General features: G+C 41.9%; 1 protein-coding gene across 2 annotated transcripts; it reads left to right on the forward strand.

Moving 5' to 3' along the window:
* The first annotated feature begins 3472 nt into the window (after window positions 1–3472).
* LOC123090939 (AMSH-like ubiquitin thioesterase 2) lies at window positions 3473–9993 on the forward strand. Of its 2 annotated transcripts, none has more exons than XM_044512296.1 (14): window positions 3473–3952; window positions 4144–4208; window positions 4304–4397; window positions 4558–4731; window positions 4870–4958; window positions 5419–5524; window positions 5614–5660; window positions 5782–6106; window positions 6263–6352; window positions 6431–6493; window positions 7083–7157; window positions 7940–8002; window positions 9041–9093; window positions 9702–9993. In XM_044512296.1, exons 1-14 carry the CDS (start codon window positions 3824–3826, stop codon window positions 9880–9882), a joined length of 1554 nt encoding a protein of 517 aa, XP_044368231.1. In that variant the 5' UTR covers window positions 3473–3823; the 3' UTR covers window positions 9883–9993. The 2 variants fall into 2 exon arrangements, with proteins under 2 accessions (XP_044368231.1, XP_044368232.1); XM_044512297.1 differs by having other exon boundaries at window positions 3846–3952; window positions 4034–4208.
* Window positions 9994–10246: the final 253 nt, after the last annotated feature.

Below are 10246 nucleotides of genomic sequence, written 5' to 3' on the forward strand. Positions count from 1 at the left end.
ACGGCGACTTATGGCGTTGAGGATTCCCTTGTCCGTGCAATTTTTGCAAAAGAATGAGACTGTGTCTTCCTCACGACAGTCCTTAACCCTGCTCATTACAAGGAGGAATCTGGCCCAGAAGTGATGTACTGTCTCTTGGGGCTCTTGTCTAATGTGGGAAAGATCGCTTGTATCTGGGTGGGTGGGTAGATTTAAGTCCAAACCCTGACCCGATCTAAGACCCATGGGTAGAGGAGCTTCCGAGCTTGGCAGTTCGGGCTCTGGGACGTTGCCCAAATTTTCCGGCCTGCTGTCCGATCCTAGGTTTGGAGTTTGGGCCATGTCCTCCCATAGACGGGTATCCGGCTCGGAGAGCTCGGGAATCCGGACATAGTTCGTCCTCAAAATAGAGGAGGAATCGACACATTGTTCCTCCACTCCCGCTATCTGATGGGTGACCAGCTGATAATTAATCTTCCTTTGGTCGGGTTTAAGCCCGATCCGATCAGAGTCTATAGCGACTCCCAGAGCGGCGATGCGATCCAAGATCTCGTTCAGGGAGGAGAGCTCCATTGGATCCATCTGTTAGGTAAGTTCCGAGCTGATGTGGAGGCTGTTTTTGATGACCTGAGAAGTCATAGTCGGCGTGACGGCCGATTGGGCGGTCATGATGAAGCCGCCTAGTCGGAGAGTTTGGCCTAAAGCCAGGGCTCCCCCAGAGGTGATGTTGTCCTTGATAACAAGGCGAGCCATCAAGCCTTACCGTGACGACACAGTGGAACTCTCAATGAAAGCACCAATGTCGGTGTCAAAACCGGCGGATCTCGGGTAGGGGGTCCCGAACTATGCGTCTAAGGCTAATGGTAACAAGAGGTAGGGGACACAATGTTTACCCAGGTTCGGGCCCTCTCGATGGAGGTAATACCCTACTTCCTGCTTGATTGATCTTGATGATATGAGTATTACAAGAGTTGATCTACCACGAGATCGAAGAGGCTAAACCCTAGAAGCCAGCCTATGGTATGATTGTTGTTGTCATATGGACTAAACCCTCCGGTTTATATAAACACCGGAGGGGGCTAGAGTTACACAGAGTCGGTTACAGAGAAGGAGATCTACATATCCGGATTGCCAAGCTTGCCTTCCACGCAAAGGAGAGTCCCACCCGGACATGGGACGAAGTCTTCAATCTTGTATCTTCATAGCCCAACAGTCCGGCCAAAGTATATAGTCCGGCTGTCCGAGTACCCCCTAATCCAGGACTCCCTCACCTGGATATCGTCATGATTATTTAAAGTTCTATCAATTGCCCAACGGTAATTATTTTCCCACCGTTTGCTATTTTTCTCGAGAGAAGGCACTAGTGAAACCTACGACCCCCGAGTCTCTTTTTATCATATTTGCCTTTGCGGTCTATTTTCTCTTGCATTTATTTTCAGATCTATTAAACCAAAAATACAAAAATACCTTGCTGCAATTTATTTGTTCCGTGATCTATTTATCCTATCTACCACTTTTACCTCATGTTATTTGCCTATCTTGAGGCGCCGTACCCGGAAGGGATTGACAACCCCTTTAACACGTCCGGTTGCGAGTATTTGTTATTTGTGTGCAGGTGCTGTTTACGTGGTGTGAGGAGGTTCTCCTACTATTTCGATAATCTTGGTCCCATCACTGAGGGAAATACCTACCGTCGCTATACTGCATCATCCCTTCCTCTTTGGGGAAATACCGACGTAGTTCTAGCAGACATCAGTCATCCTCCCCTTCTTGAATTGAAGTCGTCCTCGATGGAAGCTCATATTCCTCAGCCAAATAAGGCTTCAAATCTGCAATGTTAAAAGTGAGACTAACCCCAAAATATGCAGGCGGCTCAAGTTTATATGTATTATCATTTATTTTCTCTAACACCTTAAAAGGACCATCAACACATGGCATTAGCTTTGACGTGCGCAAATCAGGAAACCTATCCTTATGCAAATGTAACCAAACAAGATCTCTAGGCGCAAAGACAACATGTTTTTATACCTTTATCTCCAACAAGTTTATATTTAGCATTCATACGCTCAATGTTTTCCTTAGTTAACTGCTACTTCTTGAGCTTGCGTTGGTTTTCCCTTGAAGAGAAAAGGATGATGCAGCAAAGTAGAGTAAGTATTTCCCTTAGTTTGAGAACCAAGGTATCAATCCAGTAGGAGTTTGAAAATTCAAGCGGCGCATGTGCTAGCTAGATTTAGTTATTGTAATAAAGGTTCTTCTAGTTGGACAGACGAGCCTCCAGATTGTCTGGTGAGCAAGCTCGTTGATGATGCATCTCTATTGAATAATCAATAAAGCTAGCCATGATGGCCTTCCCTAAAAAGGACCCCTAAAAATGTACTCTTCACTTCATTTGATAAAGCTTGAAATTATGATGCGATGCATATGCAAGCAAGATATGAATATAGTCAGGACGGGCAACATGGGCAAAAGCTGTGCAAAAATCCAAACCTTCAACTTGGGTGAAGCCTTGTACCACTAACCTTGCATTGTTTGTAATTATGTTGTTCATGCTCGTCTTGCTTGTTCTTGAGTACCCATTTGGTCCCTATGACATTATAATGTCCTCACTTGGGCCTCACCACAAGAGACCAAAAAATGATGTAGGTATAGTTGCTGAGTTCTTCATGTGTATCATCTAACTAATCCGGATCTTCTAAAGCTTCCTCTACCTTGAGGGGTTTAATACAAGAGTCAAACGAGTGATGTTCACTAAAGTTTGCCAAACATTGCTTCCAAGGATGTTGTCGGTGAGGAGATCTAGAGTTTTCAACTTGGATGCCACTTTGTGTTGGTTCAAAGCAAGTGCTTTTTCACTGTTGTGAACGTTGTGGCGTTGCTTGAGCTTGATCTTGAGAATGAGGGCCTCAATATATGGTGCATCATCACTTTGTTTGAGCTTGCCATTGATCTTACTCGAGATCATGAGGGGCTTGTTCTTGTGCTTGGATCAGTTCTTTCTTCTCTCGAACGCCGCTCGAGAAAAATGACTTGGATCAATGAGTTTTTTGTACGTCGGCTACGGGGCGAAGCGATCACCCTACAATGCTAACACCGACCAAGCCAAACCAGATGCTCAAAATCTCACCATACCAATGGGTCCCACCACAAAAACAATTGGCAGTAATTGATTCTCAGTTCTCCAATCCTAGAAAGCTTAGTGAAGTTAAAGGATTACATGGACAACTAAGTAGGCCATTCATGTGGTATATCACCGTTTGATCATAGATTTGTCTAAAGAGTTTGTTGGACTATTGATGCTCACTAACTAAATGTCTGTGTTGCAACGAGGAAATACATATTCTAATGAGTTAATATTTTTAATGAGTTAATATGATTATTATGTGCTAAAAATTGGACTTTAAGTGGGGATTGAAGCAACACTTATAACAAAGAAAAATATCTTTTAATAGTATTACAAGTGTGATAAACTTAATCACAGATTTAGTCACATTCCTCATCGCACACGGCATTCCTTTCGCCGTTTCCGCCCCTCGCCGGCGCCCTCGTCCCCTCCTACTCTCGCCCCCTCTCTTCCTCGATCGGCTCGTCCGGCAACTGCCCCCACTGACCGACGCGCCCCGCCGCTACTGCGCTTCCTGCTGCCTCTACAGTTCTGCGCCCCCTACCCCCCACCAACCCCATCGTCTCTTCGCCGCGTCTCCGCCGCCTCCCCGCGTCTGTCTGCCCCTCTGCCTCTGTGGTCACATCCTCCCACCGCCGCAGTGACCGGGGGATCTGCCCGAACCATCTTCGCCGCAAAAGCTCGCCGGAGGAGCGGCCCCAGAATTGGGCGTCGCCGGATATGGCCATGGCATCACCTTGGCAAGCTGGGAGACGCATAAACATCGAGGGGATGGCGCGTCCGGTGGCTGTGGACCACCGCATCAGCCTCCCCTACTACTTCCGCATCGCCGACAATCTTCTCCGCCAGGTCAAACCCTAACCCGAGATTTAGAGTCTCTGCTTCGCGATCCCGTATTTTGGTGCTGATACTTCTGCATGTAACCGGCAGTTCCGGGTTCAGGGACGCTGAATCCATTTGTATTTGCTACGCAATCAGCGTACATACTGTCAATTAGCTCGCGGGCGTGTAACATTTGGGTCGTTTTATGTGGTGCACAGGCGAACATATATCGAGAGGAAAAGAACCTCATCGACCTGTACATTATCCTCCTGAGATACTCGAGGTGGGTTGTGCCCCTGTGTTGGTATATCTTAGCATTAGCTTGTTACAATATCTTAAGCTTGTGTTGATGGTATGCTGACCTCTGTTTACTGGCAGCCTGTTGTCTGAGACGATCCCGAAGCATCGTGATTACCATGCATTCAAGTCAAGAGAGAAGGAATTCCTGAAGAAAGGGCCGCATAACTCAGATGTATTACCGCTCTAAGCTTAATGATTATTTCTCCTACTGCTTCAGCATTTATTAGATTGCTTAATGAGTAACATAGAAGTGTAGTGTCAGAGTTTGCCCTTTTGAACTTGGAACGGAAATATGTCAAATACTTATGCTGACTAGCTCAAATTTATTGTAGAAACTCTTGAATGTTATCAGTGAGCTCGAGTCTCTGAAGCCGATTGTGAAACAGCAAATTGCTGAGCTTAATAGAAGGGCTGCAGAAGAACGTAATGGTCCACATGAAACCTATGCTGGAAATGGTGCAAGCAGTAGGACAGATCAGCTTGCTGCAAGTCCGTATATGGTGCAGGTATGCCCTTTATTTCCCATCTTGAAGTTTTTATGCCGCCTTTTTTAACAAAGGGTTATATAATGCATATTTCTTGGCATCTTTCTTATACTATTGTTTCATTTCTTTTTCCATGGGATTTACTTTTTTCTCATGCAGCCAGCATTTGGAAGCTCAACAGGACCATTGCAGAAACCATCCTCTAGGTGGAACCATCAAGAGGAACCTGATAGGCATCTAGTCAAATCGTACGTTTATCATTCGATCCTATTAATGTCCATGTTATACCAAGACCAATCTTATTTCGGAAATGGCCACAGGGTGTCGAGCCCTGTATGTGACCGATTCCGGGATCGGTGATTTGGAATTGGTCTTGGTATTTATTGAAAATAAAATTTTGTTTGACTGCGTTTTGGTTAACATCTATCCTCCTTCTGAAACTGTTCTCTTTAATGAAACAAAAAATCAACGCAATTGTTTTTTACATAGCTAATGAAAATCATGTTCTAATTTCTATTCATCTGTAACTCATCTAATCTTTTTGGTTATTTGATCCAACTTGCAATAGATGAGCCTCTGCTTCTTTTTACTGCTATAAGCACATGAACTGTCATATACAACTGTTTACATACTGTATAGTCGTTGGTTAATGCTTTGGTTTAATGATTAGGGAGAAAATAATTTGCTTCCTCTCTGTAACTTATGCAGATATGCCAGTTTGCCATATCCAAAAGATGAAACACTATCCAGACATTCAATACTAGGACCGAATGGGCTTCATGGCCAATGGACAAGGCCTGTTAGTGGTGTCAAGGTATAATTATTATGTTCTCAATTTGCTTTATATGTTTTATTTAATGGCATGAAATTGATTTATGAGTTTTATAACTGCTTGTTTTACAGGTCCAGTATCCAAGTTACCCCGAACTGAACCAAAGCAATATCCCTAGGTGAGAACTCGTAAAGGTTTTAGCTTATTCTCCATTTCTTTGTATAGATGCCAGCCCATACAGCTAATGTAGGTATAACTGTTTCTGATTATATGCCCCTTTTGTTCCATTGCTTCTGCAGTTTAGTTCCAGCAATCTTGAACCAAAATGACTCACATGATCCTCATACAACATCACTGGATGGATTGACAAATAACAATGGTGATATGCAGTCTGTTCTCTCACTTGATGATGGTCAATGGTCTTTACCAGTAAAAGAGCCAGCCTCTGTGTCTCCTGCTAGTTTCGAGGAAGAATTCTCCCAGCTGAATATAAGACAGCCTAACCCCCCACCAGTCCTGGCACAAGTACATCCTGAGCGTAGACCGATTTCTCCATCAAGAGTAGCTGATCCAAGACCAGGACTTGCTACCTCTGACACAGGACGTTTTCAAAATTTGCATGTGGTAAATAAACTAAATTCAAATTGCAGGTTCTTTACTTTGTCATGGTATTGTTCCAGATCCGTTGTATTCTTAAGCATGATTATTTTATCCATATTTCATCTGTAGCAAATATGTAGACCTGTACCTCTTGACCGTTATATTGTTTTACCTTGACAGCCGGTGGCATTAATGGAGTCTTTTCTGAGACTTGCTGAGGCAAATACTGCAAAAAATCTGGAAACATGTGGGATTCTTGCTGGTAACCTGGTATATACCTCCCCACAAAGAAAATAGAAGGAATATTATATTTGTTCACATCACTAACATTTCTATATGCTTCTGTAGAAAAAGAGAACTTTTTATGTGACGACACTGATAATTCCTAAGCAGGAATCAACGTCTGATTCAGTAAGTTGTTTTTCCTTCTGTATTTTATTTCTTTCATCAGATGTTAACCCTCAAGTCAACCAAGTCCTTTCTCTAAGCAATTTATCAGGTTGATGAGCCTTTTGTAATTCTTGCTGCTCTTATACCTTCTTCATATAATATATTCTGTATCCATAGTTCACAGGGACCGGTGATTGCTTAGCAAAACATTTGAACAATTTGGACTGATGCTCATGATTGTAAACTCTAAACTGTACATGTTACAGAGCACCCTAACAAGTTTATATACATTATCAGAAGAAAATGTGACTAGCGAAGGAGTTTCCTTATATTAAAATAAAATGGAATATAACTTTGATTTAGATGCTCTTTATGATTTACTGTCATATGGCTTGGAGTCTGAGCCTCTGAGGGCAGTGAGAACTGGAGGTTTCATGTCCACGCTTGAGTTTTAGTAAATTGATTTGATTAGTGGCTAGTGGCTAATGCTGCACCCGACATAAGCTCATGCAAGGAGCCTATGGTTTTCTCTTCTTACTCCAAGTTTACATATTAAAGTGCAGTACCCCAAATTTAGCACTTTAAGAAATAACTTGTTTTCCTTTTCCAGTGTCAAGCTACGAATGAAGAGGAAATATTTGAAGTTCAGGACAAAGGCTCACTTTTCACCCTCGGTTGGATTCATGTAAGTTCAGCTTAAGAATTGTTGTTGTTGACTGATCAAGCTATATTCAGAGTTTTGAGTGTCATGTTCATTTGTCCTGTATTTTAATTATTGTACCTAAAGGAAATGTTAACTATAATTTGTCCTCCTGTTCTAGTTTCTACCAATGATGTGTCTATTTAAGACATTGATCTAGAATGGCTAACTGTGGCTACTCAGACTATTAAAGACAGCAAGACACACTGAACTAGCATGACTGTCGCTACTCTGCTTAAGTACTGTGAAAAGGGTCCATATTGTGACTATATATATTTTGAAAGCCTATTCATAGTTGAATTTTACTCCCTCTGTAAACAAATGTAAGACATTTTAGGTCATTAAAGTAGTGACCTAAAACGTCATACATTTGTTTACAGAGGGAGTATTTGTTTGTTGATGCCTATTAGTGCCCATGTTCCCATCTGTGGGAAGTCCATTGTGCACTGTTCAAAAGCACCCAAGAAATTGCATGGATGTAGTACACATGGAGCACACCTACCAAATTCAAAAGTATCAATCCTATGCTTAAAGAATCTGTGTCCTATCAAATATATTTGAGCGGATGGGGTTATCTATTGGGAACTTGTTGAGGCTAAGGTTATTGTTAACTCATTCTGTACTCTAAATTGCTACAGTTTAATACTCACTGTGGGAGTTTCGTGATGCTCAGTTGTGCCGAAAGCACCATTTGGTGTCTCTGTATCCTAACCTGTGATATATTGACAATTAAACTCTTTTTTTCACAATTTTATGTTCCTTTTCAGACACATCCGACACAGACCTGCTTTCTGTCTTCCATTGATCTTCATAATCATTATTCGTATCAGGTAATCCCCATGTGCCATACTTCTGTTGTAGTAATTGTTGTTTGTATTGTGCTTTGCACTCACTGATGCCATGTCCAGCAACTAGTTGATCTGAGCCAAAAAAGGTTTCTCAATATATGGCTGTTGTTCAGTAGTGGCCCAAAGTCTCGGAATTTAAATGCACTATAGCAATGAAACTGGGTTGTAATTTCTCGTTCAATAGAAAATATTGTTGTGTTTCTTATGTGATTTTGCTTGACACAAATATCTTGAAACTGGGTTCGTTGGGACGTTACATCCCTGAGATTGAGAGTGTGTCACAGCCTAACAGGTGACTGCTGGCGGCTCACTTTGAGAGAATTCTTGTAATTTTTTTAACTCTTATTCATTATTTACTCACCTAAAGTAGAAGGGTTAGTGCTGAAGATAGAATTTCAGCTAACTGTGACGTCTCTGTTACTGACTTTATCTCTAATTCCTTAAGTTCTAACTCTATGGGCAAGGATTTCTATGCTTCGGCACAACTTCCCTGGCACCGGGTTATGATTGCAGCATTGGTAATGAAGTTGTATACAGTAGTCATGGCATTTTCTTGTATGTTTCTGGTCCAGTATGAAATGTTGTTGCTGAGCCAAAAATGATGGAATTCTTTATTGTTTCTGAAATCCTTAAAACTATAGTAGTAACTAAACACGTGCAATGAACGTTTTGGAGGGGTGCATCAGCATGCTATTCAGGAGGCAGTGGTGGGTGATTCGTAATTTACAGCAAGCCTAGGGGTATTAGTTGTGTTGTGCTGTGCTGAAGATGGAATCAATATGGACCTTTAGATGTGGATAGCCGAGCGGTTAGGATGTTTTGGATCAGCCACAGCTGGTGCTTTTTATGTTAGTGGGGATGTTGTGAGGATCTACATACATACATCTTGCAGTCAAAAGCAGACTGTGCCAATATCATTTGTCAACTGCTTGCTTCTTATGAGTATATTTCATAAACTACTCCAGCAAATTCATTAGTATTCTTAACTTGATCCTGTGTTTGGCATTGTTGGCTCAACAGGTCATGCTTCCTGAAGCAATTGCAATTGTCATGGCACCTACCGATACAACAAGGTATATGTTACGTTGGACTCGCATGCAGTTTTTTGGGCAAATTAGTGCTGATTTCGTGGTTTGGATTTCCATTGCTGTATATTACTATCCTTCATTTCAGTATTTCTTAGCCATAGATTAACTAAATGCTACTCCCTCGGTCCCATAATATAAGAATGTTTTTGACACTAGTGTAGTGTCAAAAACGTTCTTATATTATGGGACAGAGGGAGTATAATTTCCTTGATAGCTGGAGGAGAGAGTAGTTCCTAATTAAGACCATGAATCTGCAAATGATTATGTAGACATGCACATGCTTTACGTTCCTCCCCTGCGGTTATTCCTCGGCCCTCAGTTTCAGTGAATCCGTTGAATCTAAAATAACAAGTACTCTCTCCGTCTGGAAATACTTGTCGAAGAAATGGAAAAATGGATGTATCTAGAAATAAAATACTTCTAGAAACATCCATTTCTGGGACAAAGCAATGTTGCTTAATTCTTTTCGAAACAAATCCTCAGAAAATACGCATACTGTTGTTCATTGTCTTGGATAAATCATTTACGATAGGTGCTGTCTGTTCATCCGATTAGACTATCTCATGATAATTGTCTATATTTTCTCTGAGCAGGAAGCACGGCATATTTCACCTCACGGATCCAGGTGGCATGGGGGTGATCCACGATTGCCAGGAGACTGGTTTCCATCCTCACGAGGAGCCTCTTGATGGCACTTCAATCTACGAGCATTGCTCTCATGTGTACATGAACCCCAGTGTGAAGTTTGATATGGTCGACCTCCGTCGCGTGTGAGCCTGATTCTGATAAAATTAGGCGTTTATACATGGTAGATAAGAAACTTGTACCTTGCTGCGGAACATAACAATGTACAGTACATATTTTAATGATTGCTTTATGAGCTCACGCGGTCACGCCTCAAACGCCCTCCCTATTTGCCTCTTTGGTAACCACTATGCAGAGCGAAAGTGCTGTTCTAAGCCCGAGCTCATGTGAGCTATGAGCTCGGTGAACAGAATCAATGTTTTCATAGCTTGCACAATTTCGTCATGAAATGATATTCGTGAAAAATGTGGCCAATAAAAAAAACCGATGCTCCGAAATGCGTTTGAAAATAACAATTTTGGAGCATAGATTTTTATTTGCCACGATTTCCACG

The sequence above is a fragment of the Triticum aestivum genome, chromosome 4B, assembly GCF_018294505.1.
Source record: "Triticum aestivum cultivar Chinese Spring chromosome 4B, IWGSC CS RefSeq v2.1, whole genome shotgun sequence".
Lineage (NCBI taxonomy): Eukaryota > Viridiplantae > Streptophyta > Magnoliopsida > Poales > Poaceae > Triticum > Triticum aestivum.

Excerpts from the sequence above, each read along its gene's own strand:
- LOC123090939 (XM_044512296.1), top strand. The coding sequence starts at position 3,824 with ATGGCCATGGCATCACCTTGGCAAGCTGGGAGACGCATAAACATCGAG. Across the intron at positions 5,661-5,781 it reads AACCAAAGCAATATCCCTAG|TTTAGTTCCAGCAATCTTGA; the intron begins GTGAGAACTCGT and ends TTGCTTCTGCAG. Across the intron at positions 9,094-9,701 it reads GCACCTACCGATACAACAAG|GAAGCACGGCATATTTCACC; the intron begins GTATATGTTACG and ends TTCTCTGAGCAG.